The sequence below is a fragment of the Telopea speciosissima genome, chromosome 3 (assembly GCF_018873765.1).
Source record: "Telopea speciosissima isolate NSW1024214 ecotype Mountain lineage chromosome 3, Tspe_v1, whole genome shotgun sequence".
NCBI lineage: Eukaryota > Viridiplantae > Streptophyta > Magnoliopsida > Proteales > Proteaceae > Telopea > Telopea speciosissima.
In genome coordinates, this window is record NC_057918.1 from 7,827,329 (window position 1) to 7,851,334 (window position 24,006).

General features: G+C 37.8%; 4 protein-coding genes across 5 annotated transcripts in view; 2 read left to right on the plus strand and 2 right to left on the minus strand.

Annotated features, from left to right (window-relative positions):
• The window catches only part of LOC122654771 (protease Do-like 1, chloroplastic), a 35,703-nt gene that overhangs the window by 3,165 nt on the left and 8,532 nt on the right, over nucleotides 1-24,006 (minus strand). The window contains exons 9-10 of one of the 2 annotated variants that reach the window (XM_043849016.1): nucleotides 16,424-16,429; nucleotides 10,056-10,065 (exon numbers count right to left, since the gene is read on the minus strand). The gene's annotated coding sequence lies outside the window, so the exon portion shown is untranslated. Of the gene's footprint in view, nucleotides 1-10,055; nucleotides 10,066-16,423; nucleotides 16,430-24,006 lie in introns of those variants that run through there. The other variant, XM_043849015.1, reaches the window with a different exon arrangement.
• LOC122654773 (carbonic anhydrase 2-like) lies at nucleotides 823-3,003 on the plus strand. The gene is made up of 8 exons (XM_043849017.1): nucleotides 823-949; nucleotides 1,085-1,231; nucleotides 1,329-1,377; nucleotides 1,498-1,614; nucleotides 1,721-1,774; nucleotides 1,919-1,996; nucleotides 2,593-2,700; nucleotides 2,804-3,003. Exons 1-8 carry the CDS (start codon nucleotides 897-899, stop codon nucleotides 2,966-2,968), a joined length of 771 nt encoding a protein of 256 aa, XP_043704952.1. The 5' UTR covers nucleotides 823-896; the 3' UTR covers nucleotides 2,969-3,003.
• LOC122654131 (carbonic anhydrase 2-like) lies at nucleotides 10,284-13,053 on the plus strand. The gene is made up of 7 exons (XM_043848108.1): nucleotides 10,284-10,411; nucleotides 10,905-10,953; nucleotides 11,103-11,219; nucleotides 11,727-11,780; nucleotides 11,915-12,000; nucleotides 12,686-12,791; nucleotides 12,919-13,053. The coding sequence occupies exons 1-7, from the start codon at nucleotides 10,284-10,286 to the stop codon at nucleotides 13,051-13,053; spliced, it is 675 nt and encodes a 224-aa protein (XP_043704043.1).
• LOC122654775 (transcription factor WER-like) lies at nucleotides 15,533-16,707 on the minus strand. Its single transcript, XM_043849020.1, has 3 exons — nucleotides 16,452-16,707; nucleotides 16,198-16,327; nucleotides 15,533-15,978 (listed from the first exon to the last, which is right to left on the minus strand). Exons 1-3 carry the CDS (start codon nucleotides 16,642-16,644, stop codon nucleotides 15,558-15,560), a joined length of 744 nt encoding a protein of 247 aa, XP_043704955.1. The 5' UTR covers nucleotides 16,645-16,707; the 3' UTR covers nucleotides 15,533-15,557.

Sequence of the window (24,006 nt, forward strand, 5' to 3'; positions counted from 1 at the left end):
CAACAAATAATTGACATTTTGGTTGGGAGCGATATGTGATAAGATAATTAAAATTTGTCCTTCCTCTCTATATTGTAAGAAACACGTTATCAACGCTTCACCACCATGTGATAGAAATCAATCACATTGTTACCACGTGTCAACCGTAGAGAGGTCTATTTTTGGGCTGCTTTCACTTAACCATGGTTCAGTAAGTCTAACCATGGTTAGATTTAGAATTGCCTAGTTTACTTGTATGAGCTAAAGTCTCCTATAAATATTGGTGCCTTCCTTCACATGGCTCATTGTATCTCAGCATTTGTGTTTTCTGTGTGGGTGAGCAAAGTCTTGTTTGGTTTTCATTGTTAGTTTGAATGTTTTTTTTTTCTTCTTTCGTTTTTGGAAAAATTATTTTTACGTATATTTTTTCATATCTCTTGCACTGGCACTCTCTATCTTCTTTAATTATATGATTTCTTTTTTTGTTTTTTTCTTCGTATTATGACTTATGATTGGTATAGTGTGAAAGATTACTCCCTACACGAGCAACATGGGAAAATTCTCATTTGCCTATCTAACGACTGAAGTGTTGATCGTAGATATGAAATTGACCAAAATACCCCTTTGATGCCATTTTCTTTCCTTTATTTGAATGTGGCATGCCAAAGAATCTCTATCCAGATTCCATTTTGATGATATTAATTAACCCAGGCCAACAGGATCAAATTTTTCATAAAAAAAACCACTTTGAAGCTTCTTTTTCCATATATACCCTTTTGTATATACATGAAATGATAAGAACACTTAAAACTCATTTCCTTTTGCCATTCTTTTCTATTATTTTATGACAATAGATTATCTTGTCTCAAGAGATCAGACCAAGAGGAACGGAAAAAAAAAAAGAAAAAGAGAGAGAGATGGGAAGGGATTCATACGAAGCAGCCATTGCAGGACTGAAGAAGCTCCTCAGGTAAAGTACTACTGTAATTAATTTAACATAAAAACAATGGATTAATAATTATCTGTTAATGTATTATGTATGGGATTTGATTTCTATAATAATTTACATGTGGGGTTGGGTTGCGTTGGGTTGGATCGGTTGCAGCGAGGAGGAGGGGTTAGAGGAGGCTGCTGCGGCCAAAATCAAGCAGATAACGGCGGAGTTGGGAGGTGAGAAAGGGTGGTCATCACCTTGTGACGCTATCCAACAAATCAAAAAAGGATTCCATTTCTTCAAGACTGAGAAGTTTGAGTACGTAACAAAAACCCAACTCGAAGTGTTTGTTGCAATTAATAGATCCATTAAAAAAAAAAATATGAAAGAATTAAGATTTTTGTTTTTTTGGCAGCAAAGATCCAGAGTTGTACAAGGCACTAGCGGAAAGCCAGCACCCAAAGGTAATCCTCGAACCAAAAATTGACCCAAAAATCTTGAGTCCTCAATGAGAATAATAAAATTTGTAATTAACTTTTAAAGCTGATGATAATGACTGTTAATTAATTTCTTGTTTTGAGCAGTTTATGGTGTTTGCATGCTCCGACTCTCGTGTGAGCCCCTCACATGTCCTTGATTTCCAGCCTGGAGATGCTTTTATGGTCCGAAACATCGCTAACTTGGTTCCTCCTTATGACAAGGTTGGTTCTCTTCCTTTCTCTCAGAACCTTGTGGATTAAAAGATTCCCTCTTTACCGTGGGTGAAAGAAAACTAATTAATATGTGATGTTATTTTTGTTTACGCAGCTTCGATACTCCGGAACTGGGGCAGCCATCGAATATGCAGTTTTGAGTCTCAATGTGAGAGATTACATTAACTACCATCTTTCTTTATTTCTCTTTTTCTATTCTTTTTTTTTTTAAACCTTCTATTAGGAATTTTATAAACCCTAATGTGTTCCTTTGATAATTTCCACAACAAAATAAAATGGAAAATAATCACAGGTGAAGAATATCCTAGTCATTGGGCATAGCAGGTGTGGCGGAATTAGGGGCCTCATGGAACTTCCACCAGGACCCCCACCCCCTACGTGAGTTTTTCTATTCCGATTCTTTCTACTTACTTAATTTTCTCTCATCTCTTAGACTTTGAGGGTTTTAGGAGGGCGGGGGGGTTGAACCCCAGCCCAACCTTGAGTGTCCTTAGCCGGGTCCAAGACCTTGAAAATCCAATCCTGACTGAGTAGGGATGGGGAAGGGAGATGTAGGGGCTGAGCCAGGCCGCAAAGAGGAGGAGTTGGAAGAAGAAGGACAAGGAGAAGAAGACAGGGCCAGATTGAGCCAGGCCAGTCCAGGCTTAGCCCAAGGCCTTAACCTTGACCGAGCCCAACCCTGACTCAGGGTAAAAAATTCCCAGTCCTGACCCGCTCTTAGGGTTAAGGTATCTCAGCCCATACCCTGTTTAGGCTCAGAGCGGGCTCCAACTGATAGGGCCAAACTTACGCCCATATATATAGGCGATGCTATTTGTGCTCCCATTGGTCAGTGCTCGATCATGTGTAGGTTCTAGAGGCCCAGTCAACGATCTCTTTTCCCATTAATTAATATATATATAATTTAACTCTGTATGGTGAAATACTGCACTGTGTAATTAATAACACTATAAATTAAATTACTGCAGTAACTTCGTTGAAGAATGGGTGAGAATTGGTATACCTGCGAAGGAAAAAGTGATAGCAGAGCACGGGCATTTGGATTTGGACACACAGTGTCGGTACTGTGAAAAGGTAAATTAATATCACAATTTCTTTCACTAACTTACTTACTTACTGAAAGCTGCTAGCCCCACTAATTAATTTAAGTGTTGTTGTTGAAATGAAACGCATGCAGGAGGCAGTGAATCTATCACTGAGGAACCTACTGAGCTATCCATTCGTGGTAGATGGGGTGAAGGACAAAACCCTAACGTTGATGGGCGGTTATTATGATTTTGTGCTAGGAAAGTTCGATCTATGGGGTCTGGATCTCACCCTCATCCCCCCCATCTCCATATGACCACCACCACCTGGCCGACGACGACAGTGCCGGTCACCGCCGAGTGTCCATCACCACCACTGGATACTTCTTCATCTGCTACATCTATAGTGCAAAATTCTGTTTCCTTATATATATATTAGTGATCAGTCTCCGGCCACTCTTGAGCAATAATATATGGAGAATTAACGCAATGTGTATTAGCTAGAAATTAAAGAATAAGAAATAATAAAAGGAGATGTGATGGTTAGTGTGCACACCTTACGTTTTAGATGATGTTCCTTTTTGTGTGGATTCTATATTCCATTAGGAAAAAAAAAAAAATCTTATTACCAACAATTCGGCTCTCCTCCAGTAGTGGCGGGAGTTGGAGGATCCAGCCCAGCCAAAACAGGGATGGTTGGGACTAGTTGGCGAAGGGTTTGCTAGTTCTCAGATCTCTACCCGCAAATTGAATGATGTGATTATCGTACTCCCAACCATTAGGGGCCAAATGGCAAACTAGTAAAAAGATAAAAATAAAGAAGGGTGATAATCATCTCTTCGTATGGAAAATTATCTCCTCCAGTTCCCTGTCCTACCTAGTTCCCCAATGCCTGTAATAAGGGGGATGTGGACCCCATCCGAGCAGAGTGTTCGGACAGGGGTAGGGTGGTCATTACATCCCCCTTGTTAGAGGCACTGGTGAATTGGACCAGGTAGGAAACTAGAGGGGATAAAGATCCCTCTCCGCACAGTATATGAAATGTGTGAGTAGATGGCCACCACCTCTCTACTAGGTCATATACATCAGGTAAGGATCATAAGGCGAAGCCATAAGTTGGGTAAAGTCCTTAAGCACTTGCCTCATTTACCTTCTTTTGAACTAAAACGGCACAATTGGTTGTACCAATCCAATACACAAACTAGGGAGTAGGGAGTGAAACTGTGAAAGTGGAATCAAACTAATATCCCATCTAACAAATATATTATGGAAGGCAAACCCCAAATTGGGCCTGATAAATCTGTGCTGAAGGCCCATTACAGAGCCTTAGGGTCAGAGGGTTCAGTGGTTCACATTTCACACACACACACCCGGACAAGGCCTGAGCTGGACTTTTCGACCCACAGGGCGGGCCTGGTCTAGCTCAACCCTGATTTTATATAACTATATATTATTTATTTTATATATATATCAGGTGCTTTTAAGTCTTTAGAATTATTTTTAGGGATAATTGCCCAGATCCCGAGAGGAAAAGGATTGGAGAGAAAATAAAGGTATATATTTATCATATGGTGGATATGGACTATATGGAACAGCCCTTGGAGAGAAAATAAAGGTACATATTTATCATATGGTGGATATGGACTATATGGAACAGCCCTCCCTAGGCCCAGAGCCTTTAGATTTTGGGCTTTGGGGAGTGTAGGTATTGATTGGGTAAAGGATTAAAGGTGGATCCAACGTTTGTTAGGTCCCTATCGATGCCTGAGATGAGACGCTATGCTTTGCTGTTCGCCTTCTTGTACTCTTGTCTCTTACCCACACCACGTTCTTGTATTTTATCTGACACTCACACACCCTTTTCTCATTTCTGGGCCTTCCCCCCCCCCCCCCACACACACACACACAAAAACAAAGAGAGAAGAAGAAGAAGAAGAAGAAGAATTACAAAAAATAAAAAAAAATAAAAAAAATAAAAAAAAATAAAAAATAAAAATAAAATTACTATAAATAAAAAATTGAATAATCTAATTAACCTTAATCTGGTTTAGGTCGGATACTTAAGCTTAAGGGTGTTAAATGGTCCGGTTTCGGTTAAACGGTTTGGTTCAGTTCGGTTTTGACTGCTTGAGGGTAGAAACCGTAACCAGACTATTTAACTAAACAGTCTAATAATCAAAACCTGGACCGTTTAGTAAACGGTTTTTAAATGGTTTTGGTTAAATGGTTCTATACGGTTTTACACGGTTTCGGTTATGCAGTTCTATACACGTTTGCTATTCTATTTACTAATACTAGTTATTAGTTAATAATTATTACATACTACTTACTAAGTTATTAATTTATTTTTTTAGAAAGGAAATCATTTATGGAGACACGTGACTACTTAGTAGTTACTACTTGTTAGGTTTTGATTTTTTGTTTATAAAAAAAAAAAAGTTGTTAGGTTTTTAAACAGTTAGATTGTTTGGTTATAATCGAGTTTAATTGGATTATACGGTTTGAAACCGTTGGATTAATCGATCTAAATCGAATCAAATCGATTAAATAAACGGTGTCATTTCTAAAACCATAACCGGACCATTTAATTAAACGGTCTATCGATTACGGTTTGGTTTTGACATCCTTACTTAAGCTACAATTTCTCAAAACGTTAGCTACCTTTGCCGTCATTTACTTTTTTTTTTTTTAAATAGAAACTGTCTCACCTGATTGTGCCATGTAGATTTTTTTCTTTTTGGTAGAAAATTTTGCCATCTATAGTCTATATGCCAATTGCCAAATTCCATAAGTAAATGAAATATTATACTGTCCTATTTATTGCCATGCACTTTCTTGGTAGTTTTTTGATTTTTTTAAATTTTATTTTAAAACTTGACTAATCTCAATTGAGTTGAAACTTAACATATAAGCAAGAGACCTTAATTTGGGTCGACCTCTCAACAAATGTATTTTTTGGTAAAATCTCCATAAAATTCAGCCCCTGCAAGCCTACTATATGGCACAAATAGGTGGGTTGTCGTACATAGATATTCTTTGCACAGGGCCGTTTGTAAGTTTGGGCTCTTTATGCTTCAACGACCATAATGAATTATAACATAGTAGGAAAATCATGTTTTTCAATTGGATTTGCCCTTTTTAAAATCTAGTGACTCGATCGAGTCAAACCTGATCAAGGTACAACAACAATAACAAACTCAATCTTATCCCAACTTAATGGGATTGGCTACATGGATCCAAACAAAACACAATATGGATGGGAAATGGGATGAGAAATGACAAAATAAAAATTGGAAAATAAAAAGAAAAATAAAGGCTGAAAGATAAAAATAAGAGTAAAGATGCCTAGCCCAACAAATTAGGAGACTGAGACATGTTGTTTCACAAGTGAAAAAAAAAAGTGTTAATATTGAAGACAAAAAAAAAAGAAAAAAGAAGGGTTGCTTCAAATAGTTTAGTTGAACAGGTTTCATGTTTTATTTACTCAACTAAGATGACCCAACTGAGTCAAAACCTGGTTTTCCAACTATGAATTATCCATGAAAATCATACTATCTTTAAGAATTGTATTTGAAATAGGTCACAAATCCCCCTCCCCCCCTCCCCCCCAAGTAGTCTAACTCACTCAAAACCTGATTTTCCAACTATGAATTATCTATGAAAACCGTACTATCTTTAATAAAGATTATCAAGTATTGTATTTGAGATATAGGTCAAATCCCCCGGAACCCCCCCCCCCCCCTCAAGTAATCTAACTCAGTCAAAATCTGAAAAAACCTGGTTTTCCAACTATGAATTATCTATGAAAATCATATCATCTTTATTAAAGATTATCAAGTATTGGATGTGGGATACGTCAATTCCCCCCCCCTCCCTCCCTCCCACCCACATATCGACTGTTTTATTACAATAATCTAACTTTATATTTTTGAAAAAAAATAACGCTAATTAACTTGCTAATGATCAACAGAGGAATAGACTGACAAACCATGAAATGTTGGATTTCTTATTGTTTTATGTTTCTGTATGTGTATAAGTCTACCACCCCTTGTGGGATTTCAGAATTGGACTTTTAGTCAGCCTATCCTTCAAACGGTATCCATCCAACTAGCAAACTCATTGAAAAATAAAGGAATACAATTAATGAAAATTTGAAAAAGGTCCTTCACTGTGAAATTTGTGACTCAATGGAATAATTTTATCATCGTATGTGCTGAATTTATATACAAGATTGGATGGGATTGCATCTCTTGAGAAGAAGAAATAGGTAATAATAAAAAAAGAAAGTGAGATTGATACAATCTCAACCAAAGGAAAGAGAAGAGATTGTAATCAACTCAAAGATGGGAATTGTGGATACGCTAGTTGGCGCAAATCGGGTCTCTCCCAAGTAAGATCACTTAATGGTCATACCTAATTGGCGTAAATCGTATCTCACTATTTTTTCGGACTCCGAGTGGACTGCCTGTTCCTCTACTTGTCGTTCCGTCACGAGGTATATTACTTTTTTTGACAGTAGTTCATTATCATGGAAATCGAAGAAGCAAAGCATGGTTTTGCGATCCTCAGCTGAAGCGGAATACCGATCTATGGTCATTACTACTTGTGAGCTTATTTGGCTTCGAAGCCTTTTACAGGATCTTGGTGTTTCTCAAACTAATCCCATGCGCCTATACTGCTACAACCAGACCACTTTGCATATTACTGCCATTCTCGTTTATCATGAGCAAACAAAGCATATTGAAATTGATTGCCATGTTGTACGAAAGCATCTGCAATCTGGCTGCATCTCCACCGCCCATGTCTCTTCCCAAATGCAACTCGTTGACATTTTTACCAAGCCGTTTGGTCGAGATTCATTTCATAGTCTTCTCTCCAAGTTTGGCGTTTGTGACCTTCGTGCTCCAACTTGAGGGGGAGTATTAAGTGGTCTTACTTAATTGGGAGAGACCCAATTTGCGCCAACTAGCATATCCATAGTTCTCATCTTTGAGTTAATTACAATATGTTTTCTTTCCTTTGGTTGAGATTGTATCAATCTCACTTTCTTTTTTTTTATTTATTTATTATTTTCTCTTTCTTCTTCTCAAGGGGCAATCCCATTCAATCTTGTATATAAATTCAGCACATACGATAATAAAAATATTCCATTGAGTTACAAATTTCACATTCACCCTCCTCAACAGAAAAAATAAAAAATAATAAAAAAAAATCAGATTAGAATTGGTTAAGACTCATTATCAGTGAGGAATCCAACATCGGCCCAAAGTTGCCCTAATCCTCCTAGATATTAGAATGAGATTGGATTTGATTTAGGTTGACTAGGTCATACATGTGATAGGATGTAAAGTTGCACCCGCTATTGTCCTTTGTTTTATTCTTAAAATCTTTTTAAAAAATAAAAGATTTTCAAAAATAAATTAAAAGTAACATATCATCGTATCATTATATTAGTATTAAAAAGAGTTATTCTCATACACATTTTTGAATATGCATATAATATAAAATGACACTATTATTTTTATTAAAAAAATAATTTATATGCCATATCGAAAAGATAGAAAAATTAAATTACAAATTATTAAACACCTTAACGTTTGTCAACTATTATAGAAATTCACTCCATTTTTGGGTGTTTGAGGGATGGAATAAAAAACCTGAGGTGGAACAAAGTGCTTCCCACGTTTGGAGACTAGACTGCCTTCCCTAATACCATATTTCCCTTGGCATTAACCTCCAAACCACTTTCTCCATATAATAATTCAAAAAACAATAATTTTATTCCACTATGGATCGGACGAAAATAAACATTTCTTTTTTTTTTTTTTATCAAAATCGTGTTTAGATGATCTTTTTGGAACAATTTTTTATTGCTACCCTGGTTCGCAGCCAAAGAAATGGAATAATATTTCACTTCCGCTTTGGGTGCACAAATAGCTTCCTAGGTTTTAGTATTTTTTAAAATTCCAGATTCCATTTTTTTTATTGCGAGCCCATATAACAGGAATATTGTTCGAACAACCTAGGTGACAGCAAAATTTCTCAATATTTTATCTTTGTAGCTGAAACTAGTGGGATTAAATTAGTCATTTAAAATACCTTCAGTTAGTTGGAACATATTATCAACAATTCACCACGTGATAGATATCAGTCACTTTTTTCTTTTTTTTTTTTCAATTTTTTTTGGATAAGTAGAAATCAATAACATTGCTACCACGTTAGAAGTAGAATTGTTTAGTTTGGTTGTGGTCTCCTATAAATATTTGGGCAATGAGGCCTCATTGTATCCCTGGGCTGCGTTTGTAGTGTGTTTTTGTGTGGATCTGATTTTTGGTAGGTCTCTTGAAATTTGTCAATTCTATGTTAATATTTTTGCATCCTCTGCCCCCTCAAAGTTCATATCATTCTTTTAAAGAAATTGCTTGGTTATAGCTCAGCTTTTCTCTTCCTTTTCAGGGAAAAATAAGTCATTACTTAGCTCTTTAATTTTTGGGAAAAAAGTTCTCATGCAGGTGGTGTGGGGATGTTTTCTCACACCTTTTTACATTCTGATAATATGTATCTTACACTGACACTCTCTCTTTTCTCTCTAACTATGTGGGCCCTTTGTTGATAAAACAGTTTTCATAATACTATGATTGGTACATGTGGCGTGAAAGATTATCTCTCTCTCTCTTGAAGAATGATCGATCGTTCTTTTTTATTCTTTAGTGATTTGTTGTCTGAGTGTTTTTATGTACATCTGTATTTCCTCTATGGCTATTTTTAGTGGGGATTAGGGTTTCATGTTCATAGTGTGGAATCCTTTTTTATGCATTTCCATGATTTGCTTGAGGATTTAATAATTAATATGCGGTATAATTTTGGTTGGTTAAATTAACTCATATGTCAAATGTGGATCCAAGATCATAGGTCTTCCCATCTCTCTCCCTAGCAAATGGACATATGCACATTTGTATGTGTCTGCTCTGAGTGTGAGAGAGAGAGAGAGAGCACTTTCTTGTCACCAAAGTGGTGAAGTGAAAAGTTGTAACCTTATATTTGATTGCCTAAGTAAAAATATCAGTTGACTTATCAAAGAGAGAGAACACTTTCTTGTCACCAAAGTGGTGAAGTGAGAAGTTGTAACCTTCTTTTTAATTGCCTAAGTAAAAATATCAGATGACTTATCAAAGAGAAAGAACACTTTCTTATCACCAAAGTGGTGAATTGAGAAGTTGTAACCTTCTTTTTGACTGTCTAAGTAAAAAATATCAGTTGACTTATCAAAGAGAGAGAACACTTTCTTGTCACCAAAGTAGTGAGGTTAGAAGTTGCTATCTTCTTTTTGATTGCCTAAGAAAAATGACAATTGACTTATCATTATGTCATTTTCAAGAACTATTGTAGTCCATGTGAAATGACATGATTCACTCTTATAAAAATAAGTGTATTATTCTAAAATGAAAAAAAAAAAAAGTTACAAATTGGTGAAAAAGGAATTATAAACTTTTTTGGCCCTTTTAATATAACATAATTTTTTCTTTTTTTCAATGAAGGTAAATCTTATAATTTCACATATATATTCGAAAAATATATAAGATAATGATATAATGATAAATCACTTTCAAATTAAACTTTTTCATTACCTTAATGGATTTGATTTCTACATATATTGGGTTTGATTGCAGAGGTTTAGAGGAAGTTGTTGCGGCCAAAATGGACGACGCTACTAGACAAATCATGAACGGCTTCAATCACTTCAAGACTGAAAATTATAAGTATGCGATAAAACGTAAATTGGATTCCTTGGTGCTCATGCTTGTACTTATGTTGTTTAGTCCAATCAGAGAGTCAGATCCCATGGTTGAAGAGATTCTCTCTTCACCATAGGTGAATAGAAATTGGGTCTAAGTTGTAACATGCTATCCTCAAATAGGAACTTGAGCAAAGTTGTGAAATTAGCCAAACCCTTATGTGAAAACCCATCTCTAGCTTTTTTCTTTTTTTGGTCTATTAAAGAGGAGGGGGTTGTGCCATGTTAATTCCAATACGAGGATGAAAATTCCTCCTTTCCTCTTCTGAGGTTTTGGGGTTGCCAATGGGCCAGTGGACGGACAGCAGCCCAACTATCTTATGGGCTTAAAAATTGTGGCATAGTATATGGGCTGGGCTCCACTAATATATTGTTCATTTCTTATAATATATATATATTTTTTTTTTATTTTTTTTATTTTTATTTTTTGAGTTTTTAATTTGTTGGTGTTTTTGCAGCAAACATCCTGAGTTGTACAAAGAACTTGCGAAGGGTCAGACCCCAAAGGTAATCCTCAAACCAAAAACTTGAGTCCTCAATGATAATAAAGTTTTTGAATTTGCAATTAACAATTAATATTGTTTAGTATCCCTTCTAATACTGTTTTGATTACTTAAACTGATCATAACTGTTCATTCTTTTGTTTTTCCGAGCAGTTTATGGTGTTTGCATGCTGCGACTCTCGTGTGAGCCCCTCGATTATCCTTAATTTCCAACCGGGAGACGCTTTTGTGGTCCGAAACATCGCCAACTTGATCCCCTCATGTGACAAGGTTCCCTCAAAATTAATCACTCTTGCGTTCATTTCTTCTTTATAGCTTCTATTACGGGTATTTGTTTGACCTTAACGGCCTGAGCCCGTCTTGAGCTCGAATAGGGCCTGGGTTGAAATACCTTGGCCCTAACGACAGGATAGGGTTGGGAATTTCCGGCCCTGAGTCAGGATCGGTCTGGGTCAGGGTTAGGGTCAATCAGGGTCATCCCGGCTCGACCCTGAGGGTGGGTTAGGGTTGGATTTTTCTGGTCCTGCTCAACCTAATCCTGTTGCAGTCCTAGTTTCTATAGAGTAAGCATCATAAGTTGTCAATACATGGACACCAAGAAAGGGTTGCACATTTTGTTATGTGCCTAATTTATGGGAGTTAGATTGGGCCAACTTAGTAATTGATAGAGGTTACAAGGCTTGATTTAACGTGTTCCATTAACTCTGAAGCTTTTGGTGTATCGTTCAAGTACTTAACATTTATGTATGCATGTGTGATGTTATTTTGTTAATGCAGGTTCGATACTCTGGAACTGGGGCAGCCATCCAATATGCAGTTTCGACTCTCGGGGTGAGAGAATATTACATGAGTACCATCTTAATTTCTTTATTTTTCTTTTCTTATTCCTTTATTACGAATTTTATAAACCTTAATTTGTTACCTTGATAATGTCCACATCTAAATAAAATGGAAAATAATCACAGGTGAAGAATATCCTAGTCATTGGCCATAGCAAGTGTGGCGGAATTGAGGGCCTCATGAAACTTCCACCAGGACCCCCACCTCCTAGGTGAGTTTTTCTCTTCCAACTCTCTTTCTACTTAGTTTTCTCTCATCTCTTGATGATATTCACTACTTTGAGGGTTTTAGGAAGAAAAAAAAAAAAAAGGGTTTAATTTCGGAGTAAAAACAGCAAAAGATGCAATATTGGCTCTTAAGCTTGTAACTTTATGGAGGCTTGAACTTGATAAGAGAGTGGAGAATAATTAACATGGGTTTGGTACATCCATTACTCTATAGGGCCACAATAGGATTGGGTTGGGCTGGGCTGGGCTGGGCTGAGCCTTTTAAAACCCCAGCCCAACCTTGAGTATCCTTAGCCGGGCCCAAGGCCTAGAAAATCCAATCTTGACTGACCCGCCCTTAGGGCCGGGTCAAGTTGACTCTGATTGGCCCTGACCATAGGGAGGGGGAAGTGAGATGCATGGGCTGAGTTAGGTCGTGAGGAGGAGGAGGAGGAGGTGGAAGAAGACATGGCCAGATTGAGCTAGGCTGCGCTGGGCTTAGCCCAAGGCCTCAACCCTGGCCCGGCCCAACTCTGACTCAAGACCAGAAATTCCCAACCCTGACACGCTCTCAGGTTCGGATTATCTCAATCCAGGCCCTGTTTAGGCTTAGGGAGGGCTCTGACAGCCATCTCTTTTCCATTAATTATATATAGTTAATAACTACCCGGTTACTATTAATTACTGCAGTAACTTGGTTGAAGAATGGGTGAAAATTGGTATACCTGCGAAAAACAAGGTGCTAGAAGAGCATGGCCATTTAGATTTTGACAAACAGTGTTATCACTGTGAAAAGGTAAATATCACAATTTCTTTCATTAACTAAAAAAGCCACTAATTAAGTGTTCTCTTTATTATTAATTATTAGTTAATTATTTGTTCATACTTTTAACTTTGGGTGTGAACTGTGTAATGAAATGCAGGAGGCAGTGAACCGATCATTGAAGAACTTAATGACTTATCCATTCGTGGCAGATGCGGTGAACCAAAAAACCTTAACTTTGATGGGCGGTTACTATGATTTTGTCCAGGGGACTTTCGAATTATTGAACCCATGACCCCATCTCTATACGACCACCACTTGACCGACGCCGACGCCGGTGCCGGTGCCGGTGCCGGTGCCGTACCCACCCCCCCTTACCTCTCCATCTTCTGTTTGTATGTTGTTTCTTCTGTGTGGATTGTGGAGTTTCCATCATTTCATTTTGTTTCTTATCAAGATGTAACATCACTCAACTACAATTTGCTATCGATAGTCATATCCTATGGATGGTGTGAGATTGACTCTAATGGTTAAACATCATTGGAGAGGATATCGATTCCAAATAAAAAAAAAAAAAAAAAAAAAAAATTAAAAAAAAAAAAACCTTTCCAATTTGGAAAACCATCGGGCTTCCATCGATGGAAGGCACTAGTGAACACCAAAGTGAGGCAGTCATCGGGTGTTGAGAGGGGGGCAGGGGAGAGGGAGGACTTTTCAACTTGCAAAGTGGGTCTGACCTAGTTCAACCTGATTTTATATAAGTATATATTAATTATTACATATCACGTTTATACACATAAATATTCAACTAGGGCTGTAACTTTGGCCCTATGAACCTGAGCCTGCCCTAAGCCCAGACAGGGCCTTGGCTGGATTTTCAACCCGTTGGACGGGTCTAGCCTAGCTCGACCTGATTTTATATAACTATATATTAATTATTACATATCATGTTTAAGGCTTTAAGCCTTTAGGATTAGTTTTACGGGAAATTGCCCAGATCCTAATTGATATTGATGGTGTCTCATTGTTTTTAGTGCATATAGGACACAAATGGCAAAACAAAACAACGTCAGTCCAGCCCTGACAAAATCAGGGTCAATCAGGACCAACCGGCCCAGCCCAGCCTGATAAGGGTCAATCAGGGCCGGCCTGGGCTGGGCTAGGCCTGACAGGATTGGACCTGGGTTGAGATATCTAAGCCCGACCTCAGGGTTACGTTGGATTTGGGCTGAGCTAAGAAGACTCCTGATTGGGTTGGGATTTCAAAAGACCACCTGGCTTTGTTCTACCTCTAGTTTCAATGAGGTCCATATGTATCATATGGTGGATATGGACTTTGGAACAACCTTCCCTGGGCCCATAGGCTTTAGATTTTGGGCTTTGGGGGAGTGTACTAAGTAAAGGTTGGATCACACATTTGTTAAGTTCCTATCGATGCCTGAGTTGAGAGAGGCTATGCTTTGCTGTTGGTTTTCTTGTACTCCTGTCTCTTACCCACCACCGTCTTGTATTTTATCTGACACCTAGATACCCTTTTCTCAATTTTGGGCCTTCTGGAATCTAGCCCATACACACACACAAAGCCATCTCTCTCCCAAAGGAGGAGTAGTGGGCCTGTTTCTTAAGGTCAAAGCCCATGTATTGGTCTTCAATTTGAGTAAAAAGGTTTCTTTGTTCAAACCTTTTCAGATGACCATGAAACATCAATTCCTATTTCATGAAGCCTTGAAGGTGCTTTTAAGCTGTCATCAAAACAATAACTGAAGATGTCCTGGTGTCTCTCCTCTTTATAGTGTATATGTAGGGTACCTAGCTAATAACTTCAGAGCTGAGAAGAGTAGAAGACTCCATACATGAATGTTCAAAAATCAAAAGCAAAACAATTTAATTATAAACAATCTAAATAGAAATTTATATATGTCACTTTAAATAGAAACACATTTACAAGACAAATGGTGCCCACTGCACACCCATCAAGTGATTGAATGCAGCTTATGTTGTACCATCATGTAGATGAAGGATTTGGGTCCTCTATAGCACGACACAACGTGTAGCGCACCATCCGACGGTCAGCAGCGCATGGGCACGCAGCCCAACACATAGGTTGGTTGTTGGGCTGCATATCCATACGCTGCAGATCGTCAGATGTGTGCTACACGCTGTGTCGTGCTACAATGAAGGGAAAAAAAGTCAGGCATTTATTGTTTTAAGGAGGAGGAATCTACACACCACCCACATGTATTGAGTAGAAACTTAAACCTATAATGATGCAGAAAAGAATGAAAATCGCAAAGAAACAATCACACAATCACATACAAGGATTTATGTGATTCGACAAGATTGCTTACTTCTACGGTAAGATAAGATCTACTTTACTATCAAGGGAGAATAGGGTTACAACTCATCCTCACGCTTCTTTTGGTACACTTTACCGAAATGAACTCACTACAATTCATAGCAACATTATATAGGTACACTAAGATAACCTTAAAAAATTTCCTCCTCAAGCCCCTACGACGTCTTAACTGCCCTTTGGAATCAGCCCACAAACATAAGTGATGGAATACAAGATATCGTACCCCCAAACAAAGGATGTATACCAATGACAATAGCAATGTTTAAGTTTTTTGAATACATATATAAAATGACAGTATTTACCCTCATTGAAAAAAGTTGTATTGTAATAAAAGGAAAAAATAATTAAGGTTACAAATTGTTTAACACGTGAGAGATCAGAGGTGTCAATAGAAAATTAGCTTAATGGAATACATCACAAGGCAAGCTAGGGGAGAAATTATGTTACAATTCAGGCCAATCCATACCCAACGGATATCCACCTAGAAGTTCAAAAAAGGTGGAGTCGTTTTGGTTTAAATCATCATTGCACAACCAAAAAGAACCCACAAAACAGTCACTTGACTCGGGTTCCGATGTACCCGACCCACCAACAGTCTCCTGAGAGCCTTCATTGGCTTGGTGCATGATCATATCTCCCTTGCCACTACTGTCACAACTCCGGGTCTTTAAACTCTGATCCGATGGGTGCCCGAGAGTAGTCTCCACTTGCTCTCTACATTCTCCTGAGAGTACTGTTTCTGAACAGTCTCTAACTTTGATGTTTTTCTTCTTAATCCCCAGCTTCTTGCTCAAATAATTGTTCCAATGGTTCTTCACTTGATTGTCTGTTCGACCCGGTACCCGACCCGCAATTAGTGACCACCTTACAAAGATACCATCATCAGAATTGGGACTGGTAGCCTATTCTTATCAGAATTCACAACCAGACAAGAAAATGGACAGGACTTTCACTAAGGACACCAAGAAAATCCATGAAACCTCCAAACAAACACCATTTTTATTTTGGAAACACACTAGCTAAAACTGCAGGAGTTTTGAATCAAAGAAGAGAAGGAAAAGGGAAAATGGATGGTAAAATTACCTGTTTCCAAGCAGATTATGGAGTCTGATGATAAGGTCATCTTCTTCCTCTGAGAAATCTCCTTTTTTCACATTGGGGCTAAGGTAATTCATCCATCTTAACCTGCAACTCTTTCCACTCCTCTTCAAACCTATATATATATATATATATATATCTCAGCAAACAAAATTAAGCATTAGAAACAAAACCCATATTCCCAAAATTCAAAAAATCATTCTCTGGGAACAGAATTAAATTAAAATCTGGTGCCTAACCTGTGACCTTGGCTATACGATTCCACCTCCCTTTCCCATGCACTCCTATGTAATCTATCAGAATCTTGTCTTCCTCCACTGTCCACAGACCCTTCTTGTAGTGATTCCCCTGTTCCATTTGCAGACCTCTGGAAAAAGGATAAATGTTGAGGGAGAGAGAGAGAGAGAGAGAGAGCTTCAATGTAAGATTCATGTGAAGTCCATTGATGTGTTTATATAATCTGAATCTCTAGTTGTACTGTTAGTGTAGGGAAGAGGGTTTTTCCTGTGTGTGGGTAAAAATTTGATTAGATGATGAGAGAGAATGAGAATGGAGAACTATAAGCCAAGCCAAGTGGAGGAAATCAATGCAAGATCAGTATTGTGTGGTAGATTCAAAACATTTGTCTTTATTTTCTTTTACTATTATATTAATATGTGGGTCCAATCCCATTTATCTCCTCTGAAATCTGGTCCCCTCTTCTCTCTTCTCTCTCTTCACTAGCCTTCTTCTTACCCTTGTAGAAGTACTTTTCAACTAAAGCTTGTCACTTGGTTGATTATAGTGAAGATCTATCAGGCCATGCATAACTAACTGCAAATCTATCAAACATCATCTTCTCCATCAAACTATCACACCCATATGCCAATAATGGAGACAAGAGAGGATTTTTTTTCCTTTAAGCTTTCAACTCTTCTTCTCTTGTTTTGTCTAAATCAGTCAATGTCATGAGTCAAATGACTCATCATGATACGAGGGTTTGTCAAATAAATTTTTTTCAATCTTATCGTTCGTGATGACGTGTACGATTGTTTGACCTATTTCCACTTAATGGTTTTTAAAAATTTGTAATTTGAAATCCACGTGTTATATACGTTTTTATCAAGGAAGCTTTGTTTATCAAAAACAAAAATTCATGACATCGTGTCATGTAGATCATATATTAGATATTGGTTTGCCATGGTCTCTCGCCTCTTTGGTTGTCAAGCTTCCTTGGATTCCTCTCATTACTTCTTGTAATATTATAAAGCAGGGGTGTCAAAACTAGGCCGAACTAGGTATACCATCCTGAACCCAACCGTGATCTTATTGGGGCAGATTTGGATTGGGGCATTGCGACTTATACCAAATCGGACACACTGGAAACAAAAGAACCCGAAACCCAAACCAACCCGATCTACTCGATAAGAAACCAATAACAACCTGAAACTCAAGGGAAAAAAAAAACAGATTTGCGTTATAATGTTGTATAAATATGTATATTAAACAAACTCAAATCGAACCGAAACCAACCTGATATACCTCAATAAGAAACTATTAACAGCCCGAAACTAATAAAAGGCCAAATTTGCCTATAATGTTGTATAAATATGTATGTTAAAAGAACCCAACTCGTATAAAAATCGACCCAATAGCAACCGTTACAAATTTGAAATTAAACCGAATAAATTTTTCTTATTGGTTTGGGTTTCAGATTCACCATTCACACAATGAAACCGATCCGATAACAAACCGATATGAACCTGAAATCAAACCGAACTGAATGTTTCTTATTGATTTGGGTTTTGGATTCACGATTCACGCACTGAAATTGACTCAACCCAAACCGAAAACGACATGAATTGATTGATTGACGCCCCTAATTATAAAGCATTGATCCCTACCCTCTCTCCATTATGGCTCTATGTACCATTAATGTTGTCTAGGATATAAAATATGGTAGGTGGTAGTTAAGAAGAATGTTTGTAATGTGATAAATAAATTAGTTTCTACCAAAAAAAAATAAAAAAATGTGACAAATGAAGTATGGTAACCCCATATAAGATGACCATGTAAGCATTTTTTGGGGTAGAAGATGACCATGTAAGCTTTGTGAACCATATATATATATATATATATATATATATAGGGAGAATGTTCTCCACCCAGATACATGGGGGTGGGTGCAATAACCACCCTGCCCCTGAGTGATAGGCCTATGTGTTTGGGCGCAACTTGCGTTGCGACAGAGAGAACATGAGCCCATATATATATATGAGGGGTTAATGAATGCATGAGTCATAGGTAGGTTCCTGACCAATGTAGTATTCCTCTTGCTATTGGTAGTTGTACTCCTCTTGCTATTGGTAGTTGGAGGAACTAAGAAAGGTAGTAATTAAGAGTAGTAGAGAGTGCTGCCATGAAAATGAAATAAAATTAATAAGAAAGAGACTAGAGAGTTCTGCCATGAGAATGAAATAAAAGTAATATATGAGTATAGGAGGAGGAGTACTACTAGTAGTTCTAATTTATGGATCATCCACAAAATATATCAAAAATTTCATCCATTCCTTCCTTCCTATCAGACAAATAAAAAGTTAATAAATTAATAATAATACGTCAGATGTCAAAGAGCTGCTGAGATAAGTGTACAAAATTTTGTCACGGGTAAAGCATCAGACCTTAATGGAGTGGTCGAGAGCTCACCAACTTTCCTTACCTCTCTGAGTTTGAATTAATAGTCCACCAAAGGCCAGTGGTCCAGAGTCTCCAGACCCAGAAAACAAATTTTTTTAGAAAAAAATCAATCAATGATGGCGAAATGAAGGTTGGAGAGTGTGTAATGGTCCAGAATCCAGAGGCTCATATCCAGAAATTTCTATAAGTTCCAGTACTTAGGACAATACTTTTTATTCTTCTTCTGCCCAAGATTACTCCTCTCTTGTCTATTTCAACTAATATTTTCTCCCTTTCTTATATGAAATTTGCCAAAGTCATTTATCTGCTTCAATTGAATCAGTTCACCTTTCACCCAAAAAATAAAAAAATTAAAAAAAAAAAATCAGTTCACCTTACCAAATAAAAAGATTTAAAAAAGAAAAAAGAAAAAAGAACGATACCTGGTCTTGAGGAGTGCATGAAATTACTAGAAAATTATCTTTTCCAGTTCCCTAGCCGGTCCAGTTCCCTAGTCCCTCACTCCCTCTAATAAGGGGGGAGGGTGGATCCCACTCGGGTAGGGGTAGGGTGGTCATTGTGCCCCCTCCTCCTTGTTAGGTGGGCTGGGGAACTGGGCCGGGCAAGGAACTAGAGGGGATGAAGATCCAAACAAAGTAAAAAATCAATCTCATTAATGTTGATGCTCCTATGTGCACTCTCATTGACCCTCACATTGATGTAAGAGCTACACAACTAAGACCACTATGTTTGACCCCAACGAGAAACACCTTGATGTTTTTGTTTTTTGTATGTTTTGTTTAATCTTGGGGTTGAGATCAAACATTAAGGTGGTTTGGTATATAATTAAATTGGACAAGAACGTGGGCCAATCTGTAATAAGAAAAAGGAAAGAAACGGGTTGAAATGTCTCAGCCAGGTTTGCTGCGTGGTCATGTGGCCCTTGCATTAATGCGGGGTCAATGAAGGGCCACACAGGAGCATCTAACAGGAGAGGCATGGAGATCATTTTTCCGTCTTGTATGTGGCCCTGCGAAAACATGACTAGGTACAATCATTTTTTTTTTAAGGTGAGGTTTCTCACAAAGCCATATAGCAAGTTTTCTGTCAATAGGCATCCCAAGAAATAGAATGTGAGAGGGTGTGTGATGGAATCTGCACATTGCCGTCGTGGGGATCCATTTTCCTTAAAAAAAAACAGGGAAAAAGAAATTAAAATATTATGAAAGAAAGATAGATAAAAACAAAAAATTACATTATTGAGATCAAATTAGAATAAAAAAATAAGTCTTAAGAAATTTAGATAAAAATACATGACAGATATAAGGAAGTGTAACAGTTTTACAGAAATATATCTCCATGAAATCAGGATTCCATTAAGAACAAATGTAAGATAAGGCTACAAAAAATAGAACTAGTTAATGAGAGGGGACCTCATGCCTCGACAATACTAGCTCGCATTTTGTGGTGACTGATGACTGAGTGTGAGTCGATGGAATGGAGGGTGATAGAAGTTAGAACTCACATTTAATGCATCGGTGCCATTATTAGTTCATCTCCAGGGAGGCTTACATCTAGGGAGTTGCTGGGGGGCATTCAGCGGTTGAACTGTGTTGCACACATCTCGGTGCATGCCTAGAGATGTCTGTGGCACAATCCAATGGTTGGCAACGCCTTAAGCACTCATTGCTCTCTGAAGACGATCCTGATCCGTTGAGGGGAGGGGGTTCTCACTTGTCACTACAAACCATCAAACAATGGCTCTTTATTTTTTTTTTTTTTTTTGCCCTCTTATAGTGAAGCACTAAATACAATAAACCCATAATTGAAAATCTAATTGTCCTTTTTTTTTTATAATAGGATTTTATTACCGCTGGAACAATGTTCCAGATAAGTCAGAGCACAAGTTATGAAGGATACAATGGACCGCACCTTGTCTGTATCATCATCAATTCTTGTCATCTGAACATGATAATTTTAATTAAATAGGGAGATTTGTCAACCTATGAACTAGAAGGGTAAGGTCAAAACCAATTAAACCCCATCTCAAGGTATCAACCTATCACAACCTGCCACTGATGCCCACTAGCCATTGGGTTAAATAAGGTCTATAATCTAGAATTCTCCACACTTGTCTCAAGCCAGTTGGCTGCTGTAACAGAGGTTTTATGCGATAGTAGGCGCGGTGGCCGTCCTATTGCCGGGAAGGATTAGTTGGGCCAATGTCTATGGATACCCCCTCGTTATCAAAAAAATAAAATAAAAATAGGAGTGGTCTCATTTGGTCAAAGAACCAAACATTTAAGCATTCTAGTGCAATAAAGTTTTCATCCTATCAATCTCTCCAAGTGTTCTCAAGCTCTTTTCCCAAGTTTCTGAGTGGTGAAAGGCTAACTTGGTGTTTAAAGAGTGCTAAATGCTGGCATAGTTGACTTAGAGAAAGACTAAGGCCATGATAAACCACTCCATAAATCTATATCTCTATGATTTGATTGATATCCATTGGACTCAAGCTATTAATTGTTCTATTAATCTATATCCGTATGATTTATATCAACCAGACTATATAATTGAATTGAGTTTCCTTTCACCCATGGTGATGGAGGAATTCATTGACCATGGGCATCAGTACCGTTGGATGTCTAAAGGGAGGGTTATTTTTTATCCCAAACAATAGGGGTTGAGAGTTTGTAATATGACAAAAGTTTCATCGTATGGTTACATCATCAATGGTGAGCGGATAATTCCCCCCCCCCTCCAACTCTAGTGGTGAAGGAAAACTTTTTCCTATTTAATTTGATATGGACTTGATCACACATGATGGGAGAAAAATATGCCCTTTCTTTTCCATGCATTTTTACATAATGAGCCAGGAGGCTCACGCACTTAAAAACACTCACTCTTTCTCTTCAGACAACTCCATCTCCCATCCTCCCATTGATGTGATTTTTCACTTTGGGGACGTTTTGAGAAATCTCTACCATAAATGATTGATTTAAAGCTACTGGTGGTTGTCTTCTAATTTTTACAATTGTTTTTTAGGAATAAGTTTCCCTCCACCCATAGATGACAGTTCACCCACTATCCTAGGGTTCACAAACCCCTCCTAGGGTTTTAATATATTCCAAAATATCCTCCCGATACCCTTTCTCACCTTCTCCCACCCCCAGTGAATGAGATCCCATTCACAGTGGATGGATGGAAATTTAGTCTTTTTTAATTTTTTATGTGGGCTCATAGAAACATCATCAGGCTTGCCCTACTTCTTGCTATTTTGCATTTTCTAAGAGGATCAAGTGTTGATTATGGATGCAATTTGTGAAATCATTTTCCTTCCACATACTTTAAGGGGGGGGGGGGGGGAAACCCTATTCTGTCAATTTACATGACATCTACATTTGTCATTATGGTTCTATTACAGATATGAGTTCCTAACTCTCGTCTTTCAATATTAATTGAAAAGATTAATTCTTTTTGGAATTGTTTAGAAAACAAGAGCAGTTGAAAAGAAAAAAGAAAAAAAAAAAAACCCAATCCATACATTGCTGAAAACTTGACATAGACTATCATCCCACTCAGGGAGACAAAGATCTTTTTCCATATTAATGCTTTAAATTGTCCTAGGCAAAATGCCAAAACGTATTTCGTTTTCCGTGTTTGTCGTTTGGTTCGTCTTTCATTGCAAAAGTCTTCGTTTTTCCGGTTTTTGGATTTTTGCCTTAAGAAGACATCGTTTCATCATTAGTAGTGGAAGCGTGGCCACTTTGTAATCAGGAATATGAGATTAAATGGTATTTTTACTTTCCCCTCTAAGCATAACAGGTGAAGAATGTGAAACTTACCTCTACCGTTCGGACCAAGGTTCAAAATCCAGGTATCGGACTCGGGATCGGTCATGGCTGAAATTTTTCCGAATCAGGATCAGATTGGTCTAAATCGGTCAAAACCCCCCCCAAAATCGCTTATTTATGGATCGGGTCATGTATAGGCAAGAGTTGGTAGGTGTTATGATCTCGGAATCGGATCGGCCGATATTATCTAGATCGGATCGATCAAAATCGATTGGTATCGGTTAGTATCGATCGGTATCGATCAAGATAATATAAAAAACTAAAGAAAAAAACTTAAAATTGAAAAAATTAAAAACATATTCAATTGGATCGGTCAAGGATCGGATCGGATTGGCCAAACCAACCAAATTGAGTGATCCAATCACCGATCCAGTCAAACCTTGTTGTATCGATCAAATCTCAGGATCGGTCTCGACCAATACCGATCCGATCCAGCCAACATCGGCCAATCCAATACCTCAAACCATGGTTCGGACTGAAGTTTGCCATCTCTAACCGACCGTTATAATGCTCGACTTTTTCCGGCGAAGTGATGGCGGCAGCTACAGACGAACACGGGAACAGGTCTTCTAGTTTTTACTCATCTCTCAATCACAATCCACGATGGTAAGATTGTGGTAATTTTTTTTGAAACTAGGGATCCATTCCCCTTATATCTCTCCTATAGACAAAGCCTCCCAATCTATCAAGGTAGTTATCATAGGGAGAGTGTATCCTCATCTTCACTTACTTTTTTGCTGACATGGCAGGTTGTCCACATCAGCTTTCATTTTTCATGTGTTTTTTTTTTTCTAAACGTATCTGGGATTGAGAACTGAGTTTCTCCAAGCATCCTCTTTGTTTTTTCTCTTTAAATCCTTCACCTTGGATCGGTTCATCTCTAAAATTGACAAACTTGCTATCTTGTCTATTTCCGCTATTACTATTTATTTTACATGTGTAGAAATAAGACTGATGCGGATGAACACATAAATCTCCACTTAATGGTTTAGTAAAGATAGAAGATGATCTTGATGACCACCATTTGGAGCCACTTAGAGGTTGGTACCCACAAACCAGACAGTTGGATGGGTTATTCACGCCCCCCCCCAAAAAAAAAAAAAAAAATTGGATGGGCCATGTTTTCTTGGAGATTTTGGGTTACATTTCAACTATAAGGTCCTCCACAAGAAGATTGACTAAAACTGGTAAAGTTGAGTTTCTAACCAGTCTCTGCCCCAAAAAATTTCATGGAAAAGTCAACTTTCTTGAAAATTTTAGGACCATAAAAAAATTACAAGGATAGAGA